Source organism: Elephas maximus, chromosome 9 (genome assembly GCF_024166365.1).
Source record: "Elephas maximus indicus isolate mEleMax1 chromosome 9, mEleMax1 primary haplotype, whole genome shotgun sequence".
In the NCBI taxonomy this organism is placed as follows: Eukaryota; Metazoa; Chordata; class Mammalia; order Proboscidea; family Elephantidae; genus Elephas; species Elephas maximus.
In genome coordinates, this window is record NC_064827.1 from 109,484,030 (window position 1) to 109,510,274 (window position 26,245).

At 39.2% G+C, this 26,245-nt stretch overlaps 2 protein-coding genes across 3 annotated transcripts in view; both read left to right on the forward strand.

Annotated features, from left to right (window-relative positions):
• LOC126082360 (zinc finger protein 658B-like) overlaps positions 1 to 25,510 on the forward strand; it is a 61,019-nt gene extending 35,509 nt beyond the window's left edge. The window contains exons 1-5 of one of the 2 annotated variants that reach the window (XM_049894887.1): positions 7,714 to 7,803; positions 11,915 to 11,956; positions 16,039 to 16,090; positions 19,571 to 19,744; positions 20,382 to 25,510. In XM_049894887.1, the coding sequence (XP_049750844.1) occupies positions 11,918 to 11,956; positions 16,039 to 16,090; positions 19,571 to 19,744; positions 20,382 to 22,564 (2,448 nt within the window). In that variant the 5' untranslated portion in view covers positions 7,714 to 7,803; positions 11,915 to 11,917 and the 3' untranslated portion in view covers positions 22,565 to 25,510. Of the gene's footprint in view, positions 1 to 7,713; positions 7,804 to 11,914; positions 11,957 to 16,038; positions 16,091 to 19,570; positions 19,745 to 20,381 lie in introns of those variants that run through there. The other variant, XM_049894888.1, reaches the window with a different exon arrangement.
• The window catches only part of LOC126082355 (zinc finger protein 658-like), a 175,732-nt gene continuing 150,793 nt past the window's right edge, over positions 1,307 to 26,245 (forward strand). The window contains 3 exon segments of the mRNA XM_049894857.1: positions 1,307 to 1,855; positions 5,894 to 5,951; positions 7,270 to 7,396. Of these exon segments, the coding sequence (XP_049750814.1) occupies positions 5,937 to 5,951; positions 7,270 to 7,396 (142 nt within the window). The 5' untranslated portion in view covers positions 1,307 to 1,855; positions 5,894 to 5,936.

Here is a 26,245-nt window from a genome sequence, read left to right on the forward strand (position 1 = left end):
TTTATATATACTTTTACTTTTCTGGGCAACTTGGAGTTTAAAAGGCACACTTCTGGACAAACAGAACAGTCCTCCTTCATACCCTATGGTTTTTATTGTGTATTTAAAAAAAAAATCAAATCTTCAGAATAGTAGAAAATAGTAAAATTAGCATCAGATACACATATTACACAGATTTAATCATTTTTAACATTTTTCCATAGTTGCTTTCTCTGATTTGGTAAACTATTTTACATTAAAAATACAGGTAGTCACTGACTTAGAATGGAGTTCTGTTCCGACGTCTCTGTTGTACTGTTGGTTCTGACATAAGTCACATACCTCTTTTTCTAGTTTTCATTTTTATTGTCTTTTACTATCATTATCTTTATAAATCCTATCTTTGAACATCTGAGAATAACATCAGCAAATTACACACTGCAACACTGTATGTATGTAGTACATTACTAACACTAAGATACAAAAAACAGACTGTTCTAAGTGCAGTTTGTCTATCTCGAATTCATCTCATAGTTCCCGACTTTAAGATAGGGTTCCATTCCAATGACTCTGCCATACGTCAGTTCTGACATTTGTGTAATGCCTCTTTTTTTTTTTTTTTTAATCAGTGTCTTTAAAAATCTGATCTTTGTCTTTGAGGGTTGGAAACATGACATATAAATGTACAGATAAAATTGTATGTAGTACATGTTACTAAAAATAATATGTAACAATAAAAGAAACAAAAAAACCCACAGTGGTAAATGCGGTTTGTCTTAATACCTGGTAAGTTCGGAACTACCTGTACATAATTTCATAATTGTAAATGTTTTAGTGTGTAGCTCTGAAATAGAAGAAAAATATCCTACACTGTCCAAATATTATCATACTAACAAAAAACCCAACCCATTGCCATTGAGTCGGTAACGGTAATATCCCTTAATGTTTCTAAGTTCCACTCCATGTTCACGTTTCCCTAAAATTAATGTCTCTTGTTTTTTGTAGTTTTCTCCAGCCAGGATGCCATTGAGAACCACACACTGCAGTGCGTTGTTATCTCCTAGAGTTAAAGTCTAGCCCAAAACTTGGGCATTTAAGGAGAAACTGGGCTAGAGGCGTCAGGGCCTACACTCACCTACCTTTTCTAACCTAAGGAAGCCAGAAACTAATTAAGGGCACACAAGGACAAGGAAGCCAAACACTTCAAAAAGCTTGTCCCGCGGGAGCAGAGGCTCACGGGAAATGTAGTCTTCAACTCGCCTGGCTCGCCGCACAGCACTCTGGGAACGGGACTTCTGGGTTTCTTCTGCGCATGTGCAGACCCGGATCCACCGCCTCAGGCCACGTTGCCTGACTTGAACCGGAGGGGATCTCTAAGCCTTCCGGTCTACGCGGAACCCCAGGTTATACGGTTGGGGAGAGAGCGCTGGTGACTTGCTGGTACTGGTAAACCTGTGTCTGCGGGACGGGGAGAGATGGTCACGGGAACCCCCAGGCGGCTCACCCCTCTTCCCGAGCCCTTTGGGCTCCGGAGGCGCTGGTGGGACCGAGGCCGTCAGGAGAAGGTGCTTGGTGCGGCCGGGCGTGCAGGACGGTGTGCCTGCCCAGCCTGCAGCCGCATTGGAGAAAGGCCAATGCCGGTGTCGGGAGGGGCTTGTGCGTTTATAAGGCCGACTGCGAATGTGCCTTAAACCGGGAGCAGTGAATATGCGGGGTCTGGGAGTTTTGAGACCAGAAGTAAACAAAAAACAAACCAGTTGCGATGGAGTGGACTCCGAATTGATGGCAACCCCATGTGTGTCAGAGTAGAACCGTGCTCCACAGGGTTTTCAGCGGCAAACTTTTCAGAAGTGGATTGCGAAGGCTTTCTTTCGAGGTACCTCTGGGTGGGCTGCACCTCCAATATTTTGGTTATAAGCCAAGTGGTTAACTGAGCCAGAAAAAAAAAAGAAAAATCTTTTTTTTTTTTTTTTTCTGGAGACCAGGTAAATTCCAGCTCTGTCACCTGTAAGCAAGGGCTAGATAGTAACCTGGGTAAGAGGCCACTCGTTTGCAAATGAGGATATTAATTGTAACTGCTGCTATTCTGAGAAATAAATTGACATGATAAAACATTTTGTCAAGTGCCTGCAGTAATCACCATGTAAATGTAAGCGTTATCGACTAAGAGACACTTTGTTCCTTTCAGTTGGTATCTCATTTAATCCTCACAGCAATCCTATTTGTTATAAACCTGCCATTAAAAAAAAAAAGTTCCAGAGGGTAAAATTATATATCACAGGTCACAAAAGAATGGGTGAGGGAACTAGAATGGAAATACCGTTTTGCTTCACTTCCAGTCTCCTGCTGTTCTTAATAGTCTACCTGTTTAAACCCCAGAGTTGCCACTTTCAGAGCACTAGCAGAGTGTCCTGGCCCAAATCCTCAGAGATATGATTGTCAAGGGAATACGGACAGAATCTCACCATGTGGTAAATATATTCTGGGATTTTGGGGGTTTCTCCAGAGCCGCGAGATCAGATTGAGGCTCTTGAATCTTCCTGCACTGTCCAGGCTCTCTGTCCTCAAAGGCACATTCTGATGCACTAGTGCAGTGCTGTCCGATTGAAAGGTCATGTAAAACACCAATGTAATTTATCAGCTTTTGACGTGTGGTTAGTTGCAGTTGAGTCAGCTCTGACTCATGGTGACCTTATAGTATAACAGAATGAAATGTTGACCTGTCCTGTGCCATGTTTATGACCGCTGGAATGTTTGAGTCCGTTTTTTTGTGGCTGTTGTGTTACTCTCACGAAGGGTTTCCCTTGTCTTCGCTGACCCTCTTTTTAACTAAACATGTCGTCCCTTTCTAGTGATTTTTCTTTCCTAATGACCAAAGTAAGCAAGTGGAAGTTTTGCCATCCTTGCTTCTAAGGAGCAGTCTGATTGTACTTCTTCTGACTGATAGGTTTGTTCTTCTGGCAGTCCACAGTCACAGTATAGTCAATATTTTTCACCACCGGAAAGTGGGTGAAGTTAATTTTACTGATGTATTTTATTTAAGTCAGTACATCTAAAATATTATTTCAGCTTGTGGCCCTAGCTACATTTTAGGGGCTCAGTAGTTTCATGTGGCTGAGGGCTACATTACTGAATGGCACAGTTCGACTGAATTCCAAAAGAGTTCAGGGTCTTAAACGAAGGTTTCAAATAAGATGAATTTGTTTCCCGGGTCCAGGTCACAGCCCCTGTGGAACAAAGCAGCTCTTTTATGGGGAGCCCCAGGGACAGAGCTCCCACCGGGTAGAATACCCTTTTGACATAGAATCCTCATGAAAGCTGCAGAGCAGAGATAGAAGAACCCAGGAAGGAGCAGGTCCTGATTTGGTTCACCAGAAGACATTCTGTTTTTACTCTAAATTTTATTTAATTGTGTTGTTGTTATTAAAAATATTCACAGCAAAACATACATCAGTTGAACAATTTCTACATGTACAATTCAGTGACACTGATTACATTCTCTGAGCTGTACAACCATTCTCACCCTCCTTTTCTGAGTTGTTCCTTCCTTGTTAACATAAACTCACTGCCCCTCAAGGTTCCTATCTAATCTTTTGAGTTGCTGTTTTCGATTTGGTCCCATAAAGGTAGTTCTTAAAAGAGCATAATGCTGAAGGAAGACCTTTTTTGCTCCTTAAGCTAAACTGTTTAAGGTGACTTCAGGGTATAACTTTGGTTTAAGGTTTAAAGATTATCTCAGAGCAGTAGTTTCTTGGGTTCATCTACCCTCTGTGGCTCCAGAAAGTCTAGCATACATGAGAATTTGAAATTTTGTTCAGCACTTTCCCCCCTTTGATCAGGTTCTTCTACAGAATCTTTGATCAAAATGTAGAGTGATGGTAGCTGGACACCATCCAGTTCTTCTCGTCTCATGGCAAAGGAGGCAGTTGTTCATGGAGGCAATTAGCCACACCTTCCATATGCTCCTCCTAGTCCTGACTCCCCGCTTCCTGTGTTGCTGCAGGTGAATAGAGACCAATTGTTGTGCCTTGGATGGCTGCTTGCAAGCTTTTAAGACCCCAGGCACTATGCAGTGAACTTGGAGGTAAAAGAGAAGCACGAAACATATTATTAGGCCAATTAACTGGAACGTCCCATGAAACCCCATAGCCCTAAACCTCCAAACCAAGGAACCAACTCTCATGAGCTATTTGGTTGTACATAAGCAGCCTCAGCAGCTACCCTTTTTTTGTCATTGTTGTAAATATAGCTATCACACAACTTTTGCCAATTCAACTTTTTGCAGGTATACAACTTGTTGATAGCAAGTGTGATAATCAGCTGTGCAGCCCTACCCTTCTTAATCAATGCAGTATTTCCATCACCGTTAACCCCTCTTTTCCTCCTCCCTTCCACCCCAGGAAACCACTAATAAACTTTGGTCCCTATACATTTGCCTTTCCTTGTCTTTGTATGTAAGTGAGGTCATGCGATATTTGTCCTTTTGTGATTGGTTTATTTCACTCAGCATAATGTCTTGAAACTGCCATCCATACTGTAGATGTATCAAGATTTCAATACCCCTACTGACTGAGTAGTGTTCCATTGTACGTATGTACCACATTTCGTTTATCGGTTCATCTGTTGCTGGGCATTTAGGTTGTTTCCACCTTTTGGCTATTGTGAATAGTGCTGTAGTGAACAATTCTGTACAAGTCTCTTTTTGAGTCTCTACTTTCAGATCTTTTGGGTATGTAGCTAGGAGTGGAAGTGCTGGGTCATATGGTAGCTCTATTCTTAGTTTTTTGGGGGAACCGCCACTTTGTTTTCCACAGCAGCTGTACCATTTTGCATTGCCGCCATCAATGGATAAGGGTTCCAGTTTCCCCACACAGAAGCCATTCTTGATCCCCTTGCATAGTATGAGTCTGACTTGATGATGTTACTACATTCAGAAACCAGCACAGATTGTGTGGTAGTGGACACTGGACCAACTTGCAGAAGGTTGACCTGAGGTTAAGAGGGATGGGTGACTGTCAGGCAACACAGGAAAAGCCACTTCACTGGAGAGGTGGTAAGGGCATGATCTCCAGGGAAGGCAGAATCCGCCAGAGATGATGAAATCCTAAGCAGCCCCCATTGTCTTCCTTCTCTCTTTGGCTTCTGAGCTGCTCTCATACCACGTCCATCACCATATGTGGCATTTGGAGAGATCCTGGTGCTCCCTCTTTTCTGAGTATATAGAAGGATAAAATGATAGCACTGGAAGAGTTTCCTATGTTGGAAGCTGAGAAATATTGGGTTTCAGATGAATGACCTATAGAGCTCCCCAGGGCAGAGTTAGGAACAAAGCATAGTGCTTTTCGCTGACACAGGTGAATTTCCTAAGTATCTTATCGAAAGGTTGTTTTGAGGAAACTGCAACCAATTTAGAACAAAAAGGTAAAAAATACAGTCAGTACATAAAGTATCTCATCTATATTTCAGAGTTTCTGTTTTGTGGCTTCTGTAACTCAAGGTGTAAAGACAAACTTAATAGGAACTTGATGAACAGTCCGGCCTGAGTAGTTTTTCAACATTAGTGTTAATGAAGGTAGGGGGTTTCATCTTCAGTGTACCCAAATTTGTTTAACCTACCCTGTTTTTTTTTTCTTTAATTGGAAGGGTATATAAGTTGCTAATACATCAGTAGAAAACAGTTTACCTTCGCCCATGGAAAATGCCAGGTTAAGTCCACATGATCATGTCAGAGATCCATGTGTTCTGGTGGTGCTACTTCTGTGTGGTACTTTTAGCCTCTACTCAAGGGTTAACGGGAAATCCTCCCATAGGAAGGCTTTTCCTCCCGCTGCTGTGATGAGATCCTCAAGCTGTCAGTGTAGCAGCTGTAAGACAGATCAGGTCTCTCCTGACCCCATTCCTCTTTCCTTCCTAGCTGAAGCTTCACAGTTTTCTACCCTCTTCTAGGAGAGCAGAAAATGAGTGTATCTCAGGTGAGTTTTCAATAAACCTCTTGTTTTACAAGGGCGATTATAAGGGATTATGGGTGGGTCTACCATTAATATGGAAAAGTGGAACTAGAAATGGCTCAGAACCGCTCAGAGAAAATATAGAAATACAGATCAATGGGAAGGCAAAGTTGGCACGTGGGCAGATGCAGTTCCTCTGATATTAACAGATTTACCAAACTGGAGCTGCAGATTTACTTTCGAGATTGTTTTTTGATATTTTAATATGTATGGTCTCTCAAATGATCTTTCGTACGTTTACTTCCTCCTCCTGTATGTGCCCAAGGAGCTGTCTAATTGCCTCCAATGTCTTCAGTTACCACCTGAATTACTAATGACCCTTAAATGATTGTCTTCATCCTATTTTTCCCATCTGTACTCTTGAAATCATGTGTTTACTAGTTCAGGGACAGTTTCAGCTTTGTGTTGCAAAGGTAGCAACACAAGGAGATCTGTCTCACTAAAACTTCTAGCACAGTTTTGTCTTTTGTTTCCCAGTTATCATTTTAGGGCACCTGCATTTAACCAGTGTAGCTGCACAGGAAAGTAGTTATCAAATCTGTCCCTGCTTCTGCCGTGTGAATTGGTCCCTACTCTTATATATGTTGCTATTATTTCAATGTAGGTGATGTTCTCTTACACCGGTCTTTTTGATTCCAACTGCCTGTTCAGCTAACTCTTCTAGAGATCGAGAAGATCTGTACATCTTTATATGTTTATTTATCTATAAATCTGATCAGGTGTAATACTTTGGGTGTTTATCTGTATGTCTTTGTTGGCTTCCATTATAGAAGTAATCTCCAAGAAGGATGTGAGCATCGTAGGGAATGCCAAGAAATATATTGGGATGTGGGAAAGATCGTAGGAAGACTATTTACATTTAATTTTTGATCTTAAGGAAATCTATAATTCATAAATATAAATAAATAAATTATGGTATGTTAAAAGCATCTTTAAATAATTGAGTAACTCCAAAGTTTCAGAAAAAATTAGGGGTATAATAAGAAAAAAAAAAAAACCCATTGCCATCGAGTTGATTCTGACTCATAGCAATCCTGCAGGAAAGAGTAGAACTGTCCTATAGGGTTTCCAAGGAGCAGCTAGTGGATTCAGGCTGTTGACCTTTTGGTTAGCAGCCAAGCTCTTAACCAGTGTGCCACCAGGGCTCCAGGGCCATAGTAGGCATCCTTTATAACATTTTGTTTTAAACTTTCAGCAGTAAACATGATACAAGTTTCCAAAAGCATTTTCCATGTCACCTGATTCTGGACTCCTCAGATTGATCAGAGATGTGCTGTTACAGGCTTCAGTGTCATTCAAGGACGTGGCTGTGGAGCTGACCCAGGAGGAGTGGCAGCACATGGGCCCAGCTCAGAGGACCCTGTACAGAGACGTGATGCTGGAGAACTACAGCCACCTCGTCTCAGTGGGTGAGCAGACCTCACCATGTGACTCCATCTAGAATGCATTTCCTTTTTTTTAAGTTGTTAAAACACTTGAACCACTTTATAGAGGTTAATGTTGTTCGGGCTTTTGATTAAGAGGTCTAAGGTCATTGAAATCTTTAGAGCAACAGAAGCAATGATTCTGTTGTTACCTTCCCATTGAAAACTTCAAGCCAGTACCTTTATTGTGTTGCTTCTGCTGCTATATCTTTCTCCACCTGCAAAACCCAAAATCTCCATGGATCTGGTCTCTCTCTCTCTCTATATATATACCCTCAGTTGTTCCTTGTTTACAGGGTATTGCCTTACCAAACCCGAGGTGATCTTTCAGTTGGAGCAGGGAGAAGACCCCTGGTCCTCAGAGGAAAAATTTCCAAACCAGAGCCACCCAGGTGAGTTTCTGGGCGTGGCAGAAGGAAACATGGGGTGGTTAGACCTTAGGGGGGAACAACATTGAAAAGTTCTTATTTTTTTTTAAGAGCTTTATTAATAGAATTCTCATACTGTACAATTCATCCATTTGAAGTGTATAATTCACTGGTTTTTAGTATATTCACAGATGTGTGCAGCCATCACCACAGTCAATTTTAGAATATTTTCATTACCTCAAAAAGAAACCCTATATCCTTTAGCTATTACCGCCCACCCACCTTAGTCCCCCATTACCCCCAGCCTTAACTCTGTAGATTTACCTATTCTGGAAATACATAAAAATATGAAATATAAATGGAACCATATGATACGTGATCTTTTATGACTGGCTTCTTTCATGTGGCATACTGTTCACAAGGTTCATCTTGTAGCATGTTCTTCATTCCTTTTTATGGCCATATAATATTCTATTACATGGATATATACATTTGTTTATTATTTATCCATTCATCAGTTGATAGACATGTGGCATTCCACCTTTTGGCTATTGTGAATAACGCTGTTGGAATTGACTTGACGGCGACAGGTTTGGTTTTTGTTTTTTTTTTAATACATTCATGTGCAAGTTTTTGTATGGATATGTGTTTTCGTTTCTGTTGAGTGTATACCTACAAGTGAAATTGCTGGGTCACGTAACTCTGTTTATCCATTTGAGGAACTGCCAGACCATTTTTCAAGCTAACTGTACCATTTTACAGTTGAACCTGTGAGAGCCGGTTATCAGTGGAACTGCCTTGTTTTTCAAGTTTTCTGCCTGTGACAGGGTGCAGTCTTACCACTTTTCTATCACTTGGTTTAGTGGAAAATATTTGCGTTTTCTTTCTCTGAGAGGTTTGTGCCTTACACAGATTCTGGCTTTCTCAGGCTTGACTGTGCATTCTTACTAGCAGCGTATCAGTGTTCTGATTTCTCCATGTCCTTGCCAGTACTTGTTATTGTCTGACTCTTCGACTCATCGTTGTGGTTTTGATTTCCCTGATGACGACCCTGAACATCATCTCATGTGTCTTTTGGCCTTTGCCTAAACTAATAGACATTTCCGGGAATTTCAAAAAGTTAATAATTTTCAGTATAATTTCTAGAACAAAATAGTGAAGTCGTTTTAGTTATTGGAAGTTAAAACATACTTACTGAAATTTTTTTTTTTTTTTTTGTGGAGCCCTATAAACAGCATAACTGTATTAGTTTCCTAGGACTGCCGTAACAGAGCCACAAACTGGGTGCCTTAAAACAACAGAAATTGATTCTGCCACAATTCTGGAAGCTAGAAGTCTGAAGTTGAGGTGTGGGCAGGCCATACTCTCTCTGAGTGCCCTAGGGGAGGAATCCTTCCTTCCCTCATTCAGCCTTAGGTGGCTCCAGGTGGTCCTTGGCTCACAGATGCGTCACTCTAGCCTCTGTCTCCGCTGGCTCATGTGTTCTTCCCTATGTGTTTCTCTGTGTCTCTTCTCCACGCCAGTCAGATTAGGTTAGGGCCCACCTGCTCCAGTGTGACCTCATGTGAATTTCACTAATTACATCTGCAAAGACCCTGTTTTCAAGCAAGGTCACGTTCTTAGGTATGGACGGTTAGGACTTCAACATATGTTTTTGGGGGACATAGTTCAACCCATAACAGTAACATAAATACTGACATAATTTTGATAAAACGTCTGCCAATCACTAACTGTAAATAATTGCATTGATTGTTAAAAAAGATAGACCTAACTAAATAACCTAGAAAAATTGTAGTAAAAGAATGGTAAAGTTATGTCAAAAATGAAACAGTTTAGGGTTTCCTGTTTTATTAATCAGGTTTGAATTTAGGCAATGAATATGCTAAATGACGACACTGTAGTTAAAGAGCACTATTTAAAGTAAGCATATAAGCCTTTTGAATGACCTGATCAAATAACCTGATGTCAGTGTTCCTTAAACAAAGAATACCTCAGCTCTAAGAAGTTAAGATATATTAGAATTAAAAAGTTGTACTACATCTCATCTGATTAAATAGTAATAAATAGTACCAAAAACTCATTGCCTTCGAGTTGATTCTGACTTATAGCGACCCTATAAGACAGAGTAGAACTGCCCCACAGGGTTTCCAGCAGGGCTGTAAATCTTTACGGAAGCAGATTGCCACATCTTTTCCTGAAATAATAGGTACGTTTGACATTAAATAAGACCTATTGAGGATATAAATGACATTTATATTAACTTGAACCATACATTTGTGCATGTATATGTTTAAAGCAAAGAACAAGAGTTTCAGGTTCCCATGAAATAACTGTGAGATCATGAAAGCATACTAGTCTCAGAAGAAAACTCTAATAAATCTTGGAAATCAATTATCATAAAAAATATTCCGAACTTAGTTTGATAAATCTAGCAATCAGTGATAAACAAGAAAGTCCCCATGGAAATGTAAAAAAAATTGTCTTTTAGACAATGTATGAGAAACAAAATCAAATCCAGAATTGCACAATATTTAGAACATAATGTAACTGTGTATTAGAAACCTTAGGATATAGCTAGATTAATGGACACAGGTAAATTTGTAGTCTCTTGTTTATATTGATGAACTAAGCAAGAGCAAGACCAAAAATATAGTCAGTAAAACAGGAACATTTAATAAAAATTAGAAATTAACGTACTAGAAAATAGAAATGGTAGACTATTTCTTAGAATAAAAAGCAATAAAATGGATGAAACTTTAACCAACCCTAACGAAGACAAAAGAGAGGAAGCATCTATTTAAAAGAAGATGGGGATATATTAGTATAGATTTAATATAATACCAAAAAAATCTCTCATTCATAGACAACAATTTGGGAAGACTTGTTCTACTGGATATCAAGGCTTCATGTAAAGCTCTAAGTAATCAAATAATATGGTGCTGAGGGTGGGAAAAATAGATCAATGAAACAGAATAAAGTGTTTGAGGAAGAATGTTCTCTTTATAGACAATTGGCTTTTGATTGACAGAATACTGCAGAACCGTGGGCAAAGGAACCTGACCTATCCATATGGGCCAAAACAAAAAATCTTTTTGAGTGGCTTAAAGAACTAATTATTAAATCTACATTGGAAATATTCTAAAAGATGATATAAGAAAATAGGTTCATGACTCTGCTTAGGGAAGTTTTTAATAAGATTTAAAAAGCACTAAACAGGGACAAAAAAAAATAAATAAATTCGTTGCCATCAAGTTGATTCTGGCTCATAGTGACCCTGTAGGACAGCATAGAACTGCCCCATACATTTTCCAAGGAGTGCCTGTCGGATTCGAACTGCCATTTTGGTTAGCAGCCATAGCTCTTAACCATTACGCCACCAGGACGAGATGAAGTACTTGTGCTTCTCTCTCTTCTTTCCAAGCTACAGATAAATATGTATTTTCACATACATGTATGTATACGTATGTGCATATGTATGTATATATGTACCAAACCAAAACCCATTGCTGTCGAGTTGATTCTTACTCATAGGAACCCCACTGGACAAAGCAGAACTGCCCCGTAGGCTTTCTAAGGCTGTAATCTTTACGGAAGCAGACGGCCACAACTTTCTCCCATGGAGTGGCCGGTGGGTTCAAACTACTGCCTTGAATCCAAGCTCTTAACCACTGCACCACCAGGGCTCCTAACTTAAAAAACAACTTACGTATGCATATATAACAAACTGAAGATTCTGAAAGGTAGAAAAAGAAGGCAGACAAGTTAGGGACTTGGGACCTGAGGAAGTACAGAGTGGACTATGTCAAGGTAGAACTTGATTTCCCACCCCTACCTGCTGCCGTGAAGTCGATTCCAACTTAGAGCGACCCTATAGGACGGAGTAGAGCTGCCCTGTGGGGTTTTGGTCGGCAGCTGAGCTGTTGAGCGCTGCACCACCAGAGCTCCGACCCACCCAGTACTAATGCAGCAGCCTTTGTCTCCAGGTCCTGGGGAGTCAGCAGAAGTTACGTGGAGAACCAGGACTTCCTTCCCCACTTGACAGTAGTGATGCGTCAGTTGATACGATCTCAGGGAAATCGTGCTAAAACTGAACATGAATTATGATAAAGTTCAATTTATTGATTTTCTCTTATAGATTATGCTTTTGGTGTCCTGTCTAGAAACTTCCACACACAAGGTAACACAGATTGATTCCTATATTTTCTTTTAGAAGTTTTATAGTTTCATGTCTTAAACTTAGTTTTTTTTGGTAATTTTCATAGAAACTATGAGGTGTATTCAAGTTCTTTTTTTTTTTTGTAAAAGAAAGTCCAATAATTCCAGCATCATTTATTTTCCCCATTGAATAGCATTTACACCTTTGTCCAAAAGTGGTTGACTGTATTTGTGTGAGTTTATTTCTGGCCTTTCTGTTCTTTTTTTTGGTCTACATGTCACTTCTTCTTCAAATACTACATTGTCTCAATTACTGTAGATTTATATTAAATCATGAAATCAGGTAGCATGAATCCTTCAGTTTTCTTCTTCTGTATGAGCTTCGTGATATTTACGAAAAAACATACAGTCATTTCATTTGGGATTACCTTGAATCTATAAATTAAATTGGAAGAATTGACTTCTCAGCAGAACAGAATCATCCACTCCATAAAAACAATATGCCTCTCCATTTATTTAGGATTTCTTTGACTTTTTTTCACCAGTGTTTTGTAGTTTTCAGCATCTGAATGCTAAGTTTTTGTCTGCTTTTTCTTGTTTGTTTTGTTTGTCTAATTTCAAATTTGATTTGATCACTGTTGGCGCATAGCTGCGGCCGGGGTGGTTCAGTGGTTAAGCATTTGGCTGCTAACCCAAAGGTCAGCAATTCAAATCCATCAGCCAGTCGCTCCTTGAAAACCTTATGGGGCAGTTCTACTCGGTCCTATAGGGTCGCTCTGAGTTGGAATCGACTTAATGGCAACTGGTTTGATTTGGTTTTTTTTTGGTATGTAGCTATATGATTTACTTTTGTAGGTTGACCTTGCATTCTACCTTTGCTGGAAGCACTAATCCAGAGAGGTTTATTGTAGATATTTTTGGAGACTTTCTGTATAGACTTCACATCTTTCATTTTTATCCTTGCCTTATTTCAATGACTGCAACTTCTAGTATGATCTTGAGTAGAAGTGATGAGAGAGGAGGCCCTTCTCTTTTTCCAGATCTTAGGAGAAGAGTATTCAGTCTCAAACCCTTAAGTACAATGTTAGCTGTAGGTTTTTTTTGTAGAGGCCCTTTATTAAGTTAAAGGATTTTGAAAAATTTTGTCAAATATTTTATGCATCAATTGATGTGATTATGTGGTTTTAATTCTTTATACTGTTAATATGATATGTTACATTGATTTTTTAGTGTTGCAAGACTTTTGCAGTCCTCACATGAACCCCACTTGCTCATAATGTATTTTTTTAATATGTACATATTGCTGTATTCTTTTTGCTTTTTTTTTTAGGACTTTTGTGTGTATCATAGGGGATACTGGTCTGTAGTTTTCTTTTCTAGAATTTTCTTTGTCTCATTTTGTTTTGAAGGTAATGCAGGTCTCATAAAATTATTTGGGACATGTTCCCTCATCTTGCGGTTTCTGGAAGGGATTATGTAGAATAGGTGTTATTTTTTCTTTATATCTTCAGTGGAATTCACTAATGAAACCTTCTGGGCATAGAGCTGTTTTTTCAGAATGTTTTGACTACATATTTAGTGTTTTAATATAGCTGTGTATTCAGGTTATCTATTTTGTCTTGAGTAGTTTTATTATTTTTTTGAAGTCTATTGTGCCGGTAGTTATGTTCCAGCTTGCATTGCTAATACTGGTAATTTGTGTTTTCTTTTTTTTTTCCTCTGTTGGTTTTAATCATTTAAAATTTTTATTTTCAGAGAACTCAGCTTTGGTTTGATTGATTTTTCTCTCTGTAGTTTCCTGTTTTCAGTTGCATTGTTTTCTGCTATAATTTTATTATCTCCTCCTTTCTGCCTGCTTTGGATTTAATATACTCTCTTTGTCAAGGTACTTTTTTTTAATATATACATTTCATGGTGGTTAAGGTGAAAGTTTACACAGCAAATTAAGTTCTCATTTAACAATTTCTAAACAATTAATCAGTGGTATTGGTTACATTTTTCATACTATGTCATTATTCTCATTCATTTCATTCTGGTTGTACCATTTTCAGTATTCTAGTTTCCTGCCACCTTACCTTCTCGTCTTCATTTTAGAGTAACTTTGACTATTACTCACAGGTGATATTCTTTATTTTATGAGCCAATCTGTTATTCAGCTAAAAGGGGACCTCAAGGGGTAATTTCAGTTTAAGGTTTAAAGTATTACCTCAGGGTGATAGTCTCAGGGAGTCCTCTAGTCTCAAACAGTTCCATAAGAGTGGACTTACTAAGAATTTGAATTCTGTTCCACATTTCTTTCCCGTTCTGTAGGATCCATCTGTTGTGGCCCTGATCAGAACTGTCAGTAATGGTAGCCAAGCGCCATCTAATTTTTTTGGTCTCAGGGTAGATGAGGCCATGGTTAGTGTAGACTATGAGTCTTGAAGACTACTTTCTTCTCTGAGTCTTTGGCTTCCATCTTTCTCTTGTTCCAGATGAGTAGAGACAAATAGTTACATCTTAGAAGGCTGCTCGCAAGCTTTTAAGATCCCAGACACTACTCAGTACGTTGAGATGTAGAACTTATACTTTACGAACAATATTATGCCAAATTCGTGAATTGTCCTATAAGACTATGGTCCTAAACTTTCAAACCTGGAAAAGCAATCTTGTAAGGTATTTGGTTATATCTAAAAAGTATCTTTACCTGTGTCCCCTGGGTGGTTTATTATGTATATGTACATACATGCATGTACACACATACCTATATGTACCAATGCCTTTAGGTACTTCTGTCTGTGCATACATACATAGGTACCCACATATTCATATACTTGTATGCCTGTATACATATTTGTGTAACCACACACATATTTTATTTTGTTGTTGGCATTGTTGCAAAATTATATTTGTAACATCCTTTACCAAAGGCATTTTTCTCTTGTGCATTTCTTAGTGACGTTGTTTACTTTGATCAAGCATGTACACTTTACCCACGTTTGATACTACCTTTCCCATCACCAAAAATAACAAGTGCCTACTGTCTCAATAGTTCTTCTCCCTTGCCTCCCCCCACCATTCCTGGTAACCACTAAAGAGCTTTGGTCTCTGTGTATATATCTATTCTTGTCTTATAAAAGTGAGATCATATAATACTTGTCCTTTTGTGATTGACTTATTTCACTCAGCATAGTGTCCTACAGATTCATCCACATTATGTTTATTCTTTATATGGTCATGTACTGTTTGATTGTGTTACATGTACATTTTGTTTATCCATTCGTCGTGAATGGGCACTTAGGTTGTTTCCATCTTTTTGCTGTTGTGAGTAGTGCTGTGATGAGCATAGGTATGCATATGTCTATTCATGTCACTGCTATTAGACCACTAGGGTATACCTAGGAATGGGATTGCTGGATCATAAGGTATTCCCATTTCTAGCTTTTTGAGGAAACCCAGTGCCGTCAAGTCGATTCCGACTCATAGCAACCCTATGAGGAAGCACCGTATAATTTTCCATAGTGGCTATATGTCAGGGTTCTTAAAGTAGATGCTTAGATAACTGATTGGATTCCTTTCTTGTTTTCTGATATAAATGTTTTAGGTTATACATTTATCTCTAAGCACTACTTTAGTGTCTGCCCTCAAATTTCTATGTATCTATTTTTTCTTCATTTTCACTTCAAAATATCTTTCATTTTCTGTGGCACTTCCTCTTTGACCCATGGAAGTTTGTTGACTTCCAAATATTTTTTAATTCTCCAGATAACCCTGTGTTACAGATTTCTAGTATAATTTGGCTGTGGCTTAAGCTCATACTTAGTATGATTTCTGTCCTTTTGTATTTGTGAAGGTTTGTCTTAGAGCCCAGAATGTGGCCTGTCTAGATGGATGTTTCATGTGCACTTGGGAAGAATGTGAAATCTACTGTTGTTGAATGAATTGAGTCCTTGAGTTTGGGAATTTTGATAATCACCAGTGCTAGCTGTAATATTAGGCCTACCATGTATTCATGCCTCTCCTCAGGGGTCTGTGCTGTTTTTTTTCTTCTTACTTTCCTTCCACTAACTGCTGTGAGTTGCCATTATTGCCCTATAGTAACAGATTTTGTTTTTGCCCTTGCAGATAAAGACTTTTGTTCCCAAATATAGAGAGATATGGTTCCCGGCGAAATTTTGTAAGTGCTGCTGTTACCATCCCCAGCATGTCCTATGAATGAAATATCCTCAGAATTCTTCATGGTCTTTTATGTGAGCTCCTGGTTTGACTCACGGAGGGAAATTTTGTACTAGTGTGCAGACCTCTTATCTGCTGCCTGTAGGGGCTTTGTACTCTCATATAGTTCCACCCTTGGCTGTTAATAATTCATTAATATGTTTAGTTGTCTCTTCTTTCCAGCTTATATTGCATTTGTAGCATCTGTCCTATGTAAACAAATACTCAGGCCCTGTCTTGCCTGGCAGGCATCTGTCTCTCGCCATATTTTTGGTTACTTGGTTACCCTGCAACCTCAGTTTTCTATTGAGTTCATGAAAAGTTTTTGATAATGCAGTTTTCCAGCTTTGTTCTTGTAAGGTTAAAAGAAATGTTATTTCTAGCTCTTTACATACCTGAGCTTAAACTGAAAGGGAAGTGGTCATTTTAGAACTAAAAAAATATCTGAAATGAACAATTTATTGAATGGGTTTAAGAATTGATTGAACATAGTGGAACACAAAAATATTAAGCTGGAATAGTGGACTACCAGAAACATAGCAAGAAGAAGGCAAGGAAAAATAATTACATAATTTTAGTGGGTCATGGTACAAAACATTTCTGTTATATATCATTGAAGTCCCCAGTGGAAAGAAAAAAGAAAGGTCGGAAAGAATATTCAAAGAGATAATCCCCAAGGATTTTACAAAATTTAGAAAAGACATCAAACTGGAGATTCCAGAAGTTCTGCAAAACCCATAGGGGACAAAGAAAACACACATCAGCACATTAAAAGTAAAACTGCTGAAACCAACGTCAGAGGTAAAATGTTGAAAGCAGCCCATGAGAAAAGACACCTTAGAACACCTTGCAAAAATAAATCTGACAACTGACATCTCAGTAGAAACATTGAAAGTCAGAAGAGAATGGAATGATCTATTTTTATAGTACTAAAGGAAAATAATTGCCAGCAAAATTATCCTTCACAACTAAAACTGAAATTAAATTATTTAGGATGGTAAAAAATGAAATGAGTTTATTGGCAACAGTCCTGAACTAAAAGGAAAACTTAAGAGAGTTCTTCAAGCAGAAGGAAAATATCCATGATAGCAATATAAAAATACAGAAGGAATAAAGATAATAGGGAATGACGCACAAAGGAAAGGGTAAAATTGTGGGTAAAAATAACTTAATATTTATCCTGCAAAACAATAATTTTGAAGTCTTAAGAACTTTAAAATATACGCATAAGCAAAGTACATGAGAACACAAAATGCAGTTTAGAAGTAGAGTTAAAAGACTCCAAGACACTATCAGTAAAAGGGAAAGTAATAAAAGTAATAGTTTACTGTTATTCAGTGATTTATGACTTATTCTCTTGAATGTCCAATGAAAGGTTAAAAAAAAAAGGAATACCCAACTAAAAACTACCAGCCAGAAAAATTGAGATTGAAAAAGAAGTTTGACTATATTAAAAGTGGCAAGAAAGGAAGAAAAAAGAACACGAAACAGTGTAATTGGAAAATGAATAATAGGATGGTGGACATAAACCTAAATATATTAATTGCAATATATATAAACGGACTACGTAAGTAAAGGAATAAAATGCAAGGAATGGACGAGTACTAAATAGGTCTACCTTGTGCCACCTTTTTGGTGCCAAGTGGGAATGGACACTTAATTCCCTCCTGGGCACCCCTGATACCAGGTGTGATGGGGAACAAAATGCTGACAAACCTAACCTCTCATCATTACATTGACGCTAGGTGGGGTTTGAGGCTCAGCCCCTCACTGGGTCTTACTAACACTGGTTGTGTGAGTGGGAGAACTGGAATGCTGACTAGACAGCCTTGCACCATTTTGTTCAGTCTTGTTGCTGCCAAGTGTGGTGGAGGATCAGCTCCAGACTGGCCCTGCTGCTTCCAATACCTAGTTGTGGTAATTGGAGCATCACCTGCTTCTTCTAAGTGGAGGATGGAAGATTAGCTCCATTCTTGGTGTTGCCAATACCACTGAGCAGAAGAATCATAACACCACTACCTGCTTTCGTTAGGCAGAGGAGAGTGGGGAAAAAGGGGATGGGGGTCGAAGATTTAATTCCTTGTACAGCCCCACTAGAACCCCAAGGAGGGGTATTCCATTTTTGTTTGGCTCAAATGCTGCTGTATCAGAGTACCACAAACTGGATGGCTTAGAACAACAGAAATGTATTCTCCCTCAGATGTGGAAGTCTGAAATCAAGGTGTTGGCAAGGTTGGTTCCTTATGGAGGCTCTGAGGAAAAATCTGTTTCATGCTTCTTGTTAGCTTCTGGTGGTTGCTGGCATCCTTCGCACTCCCTGGCTTGTAGCTACGTCACTCCAGTCTCTGCCTTTGCCTTCTCACGGCTGTCTCCTGTGTGTCTCCGTGTTACTTATAAAGACACCAGTGACTGGATGTACAGCCTATTGTAATCCTGTATGACTTCATCTTAACTTACATATTACTTCTGCAAAGACCCTATTTCCGAATAAGGTCACATTCACAGTTATCTGGGGATAGGACTTGAAGATGTCCTTGTGCAGGACAAAATTCATCCCATTACATTTGGGTACATTCCCTCAGTGGTACAAAAGGTTAACATGCTCGGCTGCTAACAGAAAGATTGGAGGTTCAAGTCCACTCACAGGTGCCTTGGAAGAAAGGCCTGGCAATGTAGTTCTGCAAACTCAGCCTTTGAAAACCACATGAGCATAGCTTTACTCTGACACGTAATGGGTTGTCATGAGTTGGAGCTGACTCGACGGCAACTGGTTGGTTGGTTGGTGTTGTCAGAAAGGTTTTTTGTTGCATTAGCTGCCCCCCCCCACCCCAACGCCCCTTTCCTGGACCTTTGGCTAGAAGGACAAGTCTCTTCATGGAGTTCTGTCTGTGCCCCTTCTTGGCCCAAAATTACAGATTTTTCCAGTGCCTAGTCTAGGGTCCATGTGAAGGAGAATGAAAGGCCTAAGAATTTTCTGCACTGTCATTGCTCAAGTCCTGAAGGCTATCCTTTTTTTATATTTTAGTGTGTTTTTGTGGAGCCCTGGTGGTATAGTGGTTAAGACCAAGAGATCAACTGCTCCTTGGAAACCCTGTGGGGCCACTCTGTCCCGTAGGGTCACTATGATTCAGAATCAACTCGAGGCAATAGGTTTTTGTATGTTTCATTTTTTTAATTGTAAGAGGGAGAACTTGGGAGGAATGGGCTACTTCATATTAGCCAGCACTGAGAGTAATACCTGTTTTTATACAACATGGATGAAGAAAAGAGAGAGAGAGAGAGTGTGTGTGTGTGTGTGTGTGTGTGTTTACATATGAATTATTTAACCTTTGGAAATATGACCAGAAACCATAGAATAAAACACATAATTAATATGTCTGTAAACCTCTCTCCGTAAGAAATGTTAAGATTCACAAGATGTTTTCGATTTTTCTTATTTTAGGGTATTGCAAGGTTAATGTCCACATTAAGGAGAATCATCAAAAAAAAAAGAAACATCAGGGGCAATTAATCTTCATCAGTGACAAAACATTGAATAAAGAAGGACAGAAAGTTTTACAAAAACCATTTAATTTCAACATAGCTCCACTTTTTTCAGGAAAAATACCCTGTAAAGGTGAGTCATGTAGAATGAGTTTGCCAGTTGTTTCTGAATTAATTATTAGTGATAGAAACTATTCCAGAAACAAGACCGATTATGTGAATATATGTGAAAACTGGCAGTTTGATATTAAGCATAAGAGAACCAATAATCGAGAAAAATCTTCCGAGTAGAAAGAAAATATGATAGCCCTCAATTATAAGACAGACCAGCGTCAGGAATTTCAAACTTCTGAACGATCTTTTCAGTGTAATCAGTTTGGAAAAGGTTTCCACAGTAAGATTGTTTGTTCACCTGCGTGTTCTCACACAGGAGAGAAATCCTGTAGATATGATGAATTTCAGAAAAACTATGATAAAAGCCACCTCTATTTAACCACATGAGAACTGGCACAAGGGAGAAATTCTCTGATCTTAATGAATGTAGAAAATCCTTTGAGAAAACAACCATTGTGGAATATAATAAAGTTCACATGGCTGTGACACCCTCTGAATGTAACGAAAGTAGAAATGATTTCAGCAGGAAGTCACACCTCACTCAGACTCAGAGAACAGTCACAGGACAGAGTGCCTTTGAAAAAAATAAATGTGAAGAAAATTTTAGGCAGAGATCAGCCCTTATAAAAAAAAGTCTTTTTTTTTTTTCTCATAAGGACTTATAATACCTCAGAAATCACAGATTGAGGATAAATGCTGTGAATATAATGATTGTACAAGTGCTGTCTACCAGAAACTAGACCCACCACTACATCAGGGAAATCATACAGAAGAGAACTCCTGCAAATGTGGTGAATATGGGAAATCGTTTTGTCAGAACACAGCCCTCAATGTATATCAGCAAAGTGACACAGGAGAGAAGTCGTTTAAATGTAATGAAAGCAGGAAATCCTTCTACCAGGAAGTACACCTCATTCAGGAGCAGAGAACCCACTCAGGGGAGAAGCCTTATGAATGTGAGAAATCCCTTTGTTCAAAGTCACACCCTGTTCAACATCCTGGAATTCATGTGGTGAAACTCAATAAATGGAGTGAAGGCGGGAGAAATTTCTGTCGGAAGTCAGACCTCAGTGAATATCTGAGAATGCACACAAAGGAAAAATATTATTTATACAGTGAATGTGGGAAATCTTATAAGAAGTCAGCTCTCAAGATACACCATAGAATGCACACAGAGATGAAACTCTATCAAGGTAAAGAATGTGGGAAAATATTTGCCAAGACATCACATTTCAGAGAATATCAGAGAGTTCACACAGGGGAAAAACCCTATGAATGTGATAAATGTGGGAAAACTTTCTCTGAAAAGACACACCTCATTGTACATCAGAGAGTTCATACAGGGGAGAAACCCTATGAATGTAATGAATGTGGGAAAACATTCGCTGATAATTCAACCCTCAGAGCACATCAGAAAATTCACACAGGAGAAAAACCTTATGAATGTAATGAATGTGGGAAAACCTTCTCTCACAAGACACAGCTCATTGCACATCAGAGAGTTCATACAGGAGAGAAACCCTATGAATGTAATGAATGTGCAAAAACATTTGCTGATTATTCAGCACTCAGAGCACATCATAGAATTCACACAGGGGAGAGACCCTATGAATGTAACGAATGTGGGAAAGCTTTTGCCCAAAATTCAACTCTCAGGGTACACCAGAGAATTCACACAGGAGAGAAACCCTATAATTGTAATGTCTGTGGGAGATATTTTGCCCATAGTTCAGCCCTCAGAGTACATAAGAGGATTCACACAGGTGAGAAACCATATGAATGTAATGACTGTGAGAAAACTTTTTCCCATAATTCAGCCCTCAGAGCACATCAGAAAATGCACACCGGGGAGAAACTCTATCAGTGTAATAAATGTGGGAAAACTTTTTCTCAGAAGACACACCTCAATACCCATTATAGAATTCACACAGGGGAGAAACCCTACGAATGTAATGAATGTGGGAAAACTTTCTCTCAGAAATCATACCTCAGTGGACATGAGAGAATTCATACAGGGGAAAAACCCTATGAATGTAGTGAATGTGGGAAAACTTTTGTCTATAAGGCAACCCTCATAGTGCATCAAAGGATTCACACAGGTGAGAAACCCTATGGATGTAATGAGTGTGGGAGAACTTTCTCTCAAAGGACACACCTCTGTGCACATCAGAGAATTCACACAGGAGAAAAACCTTATGGATGTAATGAATGTGGGAAAACCTTCGCTGACAATTCAGCCCTCAGAGCACATCAGAGAACTCACACAGGGGAGAAACCTTATGAATGCAATGAATGTGGGAAAACTTTCTCAAAGACATCACACCTTACAGCACATCTGAGAATTCGCACAGGGGAGAAACCCTATAAATGTAATGAATGTGGGAAGACTTTCTCCCAGAAGTCATACATTAGTGCACATCAGAGAATTCATACAGGGGAAAAACCGTATGAATGCAATATATGTGGAAAACCTTTTGGCCATAATTCAGCCCTCAGAGTACATCAGAGAATTCACACAGGAGTGAAATCTTATGAATGTAATCAGTGTGGAAAAACTTTTTCCCAGAAGTCACACCTTGGTGCGCACCTGAGAATTCACACAGGGGAAAAACCCTATGAATGTAATGAATGTGGGAAAGCTTTTGCCCAAAATTCAACTCTCAGAGTACACCAGAAAATTCACACAGGAGAAAAACCGTATGAATGTAGTGAATGTGGGAAAACTTTTCTCCGGAAGGCGGCTCTCAGAATACATCACACCAGAATTCACACCAGAGAGAAAACGCTTACATGTCATGAACTTGGGGAAGGTCTTATGAAGGAAATTCTTCCTTATTAGATAACTCACACAGTGGAGAAATCCATGTTACATAGGCTGGGAAATAGTCCCCTTAACCATTTTTCTTTCCATTAGACAAATAACTTGTCTTAATTTCCCAATCTGTTGTTCACTGAAGTCAGGCTGGTCATGAAATGTGAATACTACTTGTGTATATTACGCTCCACACTGGCCCTTAAAAAATTACCTCACATTCATACTGGCCTCTATTAAACTGTAATGGGGATGATTTCTACCACAAACATGGGTGCTGTGTATTTAACATGATGGGGCAAAAGGAAAAAGAAGCTAAAGCCTCTTAGCTGAGTGGAACGGAATTCTCCACTTCTAGACCTTCACCAGGTGGCTCCCCCATTCCCCCCACCCCCAGGAAGATTTAAGCTTGTATTCTGTCAAGATCTTACCAGTTTTAGTCTCTTTGTCAGATGTTCAAAGCTTAGTCAACTCTCTGATAAAGTAGGATGAAACTCTCTGAGTATAATGAACGTGTGAAGATTTGTGAGAACTGAACCAGTCATAGTATATCAGAAACTGCACACAGAAAAGTCAACATCCTAAAAGATCAGAAGCCTTTGTTGAAAATCGGAAATCTTAGGGGAAAACAGGAAAGCCTTATTTACCATAAAGTGAATCCCATTGAACATCACATAACTAAGATTATTCTAAAATCTTATAAATATTTTGAATACATGTCATTTTAAATATCGGAAGTTTGTTTTACATCAGATAAGTTTTTCTGAGGAAGTGTATCAGTTTCAGAATTGTAGATAAAATGTTCACTTGAAACTGGTATACCCAAACTCATGTTTTGTTTGTAATATTATAAAGTTTTATAGAAAATATATAAGGAAAAGTTTATAGGCAAGCTCACTGAGGAATGTGCAATTTTTAAATGGAGGAATAACTTGAGTTCTGTGAACAGCACCAATAAATGTGTTTGTGAACTGTGTCTGAGCTGTGTTGTGCCTCTCTCTGAGTCCATATGCAGATGATTCATTACTACTAGTGAGTTCTAGTAAGAAGCAGCAGTTAGTCCTGCTCTGGATCTGCCCACTTCTCTCTCCTGAATGACTCTTTATGTAACTTCTCTTGGCTTTTCTCACCTTGATGCTGTTAGATTTTGGCCAGCCTGCTATGTCTGAATATTAATCTGCCTCTGTTTTTCTACAGAGGTAGAGATCATATATTTCTCAGTAACCTTATACATGCTTGTGTGGTGGATGTTCATTCTCACGTATTTTTTGACCTCCGTTTTATCCCAGTCTGCTGGTTCATGTTGAACTGAGTCACTGTAAAACGAGGTATCTCCCCGGCCCCCTAGTGGGCATATGGCCTCAGCATCCCATCTAGGATCTCCAGCATCATGATGCCAGCTCACACTGTGCAGCGTGGTATTTTTACCCTGTTAGGACAGCTGGTTTTGGAATGGCAAGGAAAAGAGTTACTTCATGCCAGAGACAAAGCACTGATACTGAAAACAGTATAGTGCAGTATAGCCTTAGCCAAGAAAACATTTGGCCACTTTGTTCTCATTTCAGGGTACTAGATGCAGTCAGCTCAGAGAACAAAGTAAGCAAAATCCTTATTTAAAACCCCGGAACTATTAATTTTTTCCAACTCTGAGCTTGTTGATTTCTGCATGCTTTATCTGCCCTGCGCTTACAGGGCAAACATCCACCCTGAACTCTGGAAGGAAAGGCACATTACAGACATATCACCAAGGTCTTCTTACCTAGAAGAGAGATTACTTGAGCCATAAGCTGGTAGAAACACTTCAATGGTAATCTTGATTAATTACTGGAAGCTGAATGTGAACTAGTTTAAGAGAGAGGAACTTCGGGGGAGTATATCTATAGCGAGGCCCCCACACTTTAATATGCTTTATTTCCAGGAACCCCACGAGGGCTTGACTGTGGAGAGCTGACACGGATCTCCTTTTGGCTCTGATAGGAAGAGGCAAAGAGTAATCATTGTGAAATAAACCCAGAGTTTTCTCCTTAGCAAAGGCCTACTGTTGAGAAAAAAGATTGCCAAAGCCTTTCGCTAGCTAGGAGAAGGGGATTCTTCCCATTCCAGCCCCCCTTCAGCCTTCCTATATCACCTAAGGGGGAGAAAAACATAGTCAACAGGGGTGAAGGTTTCATAGAAGGAGATAGTGAATGCTACAGCCCATGAAGTTAATAACGGAAAAAGGGGGAAAAGGTGTTTCCCTGGAGAAGGGTCAGGGACACTTGGAAAGTCAGTCTGAGACACAGGTAAACTATTAGACTGAGATTTAATTGGTAGATTAGGGAGCACTCTTCTTCTCCCACACCTTAACCACTATACCAACAGGAATTCTATATAATGCCCGAGAATTTTACCCATAAGATAACAGACTGTCTCTGATTAGTAGTAATTAGGGAAGCCCAATGTCAAGAAGAGACAAAGATAGGGACACTAGAAGAATTTGAAGCCCCTGATATCTATAGTTACAACAAAACATACCTCCCAACTCATAGCCATAAATCTTCACACTACAGGCCTATGTACCTCAGTTCCTGTTACCTGATACAACATGTCTGGCCTTCAGCAAAACATTACAAAACATGCCAAAGGCAAGAAAAATAGTTTGAAGAGACAAAGCAATCATTAGAAGCAGACACAGGTATGACACAGATGTTGGAATTATCAGAGAATTAAAAGTAATTTTTTTTTTTTATGGTTAATATGTTAAGGATGCTACTGGAAAAAACAGATGGCATGCAAGAACAGGTGGGTAATATAAACAGAAAGATGGAAACTAAGAAAGAAAGGAAATACTGCAAATAAAAAATACAGCAATAGAAATGAACACCTTTAATGAGCCTATCAGTACACTTGAGACTGCCAAAGGAAGAATCAGTGAAATTGAATACAGGCCAATACCATGTTTTTATGAAAATAATGTGCGCCTTCTACATTTGTTTGCCGAACACTACCCACCACAAGGTATTTTTGTAAGTGTGCTATGCTAATTTTTTTTACAGCAGCATGTGAAAAATTAGCATAGCAGCACTGTCTTAGCAGTCTAATGCTGTTATAACAGAAATACCACAGCTGAATGGCTTTAAGAAAGCAAAATTTATTCTCTCACAGTCTGCTAGGCTACAAGTTCAAATTTCAGGGCATCAGCTCCAGGGGAAGGCTTTCTCTGTTGGCTCTGGAGGGAAGTTCCTTCTCGTCAGTCTTCCCCTGGAGTAGGAGCTTCTCTGTGCAGGAACCCTGAGTCTAAAGGACATGCTCTGCTCCCAGTGCTTCTTTTTTGGTGGTATAAGATCCCCACTCTATGCTTGTTTCCCTTTCTGTTTGATCCTTGAGAGAGAAAAGTTGGTGCAGACCACACCCCAGGGAAACCCCCTTTACATTGGGTCAGGAATATGACCTGGGTAAGGGGGTCACAGACGCACCCTAATCCTCTTTAACCACCGATTATGATCTATAACACATAGGAAAATCACAAAACGGAAGACAGCCACACATGGCCTAGCCAAGTTGACACATACTTTGGGGGGACACAATTCAATCTATTAGAGGCACTTCTGAAAATATCTCACAGGGGAAGGGAGCGCTTGGCAAACAAATGTAGAAGGCACGTATCATTTGCTTTAAAATACTGTAAAAGTTTCTGAAACTAAAATGACAACAGAAAAAAAAAACAAA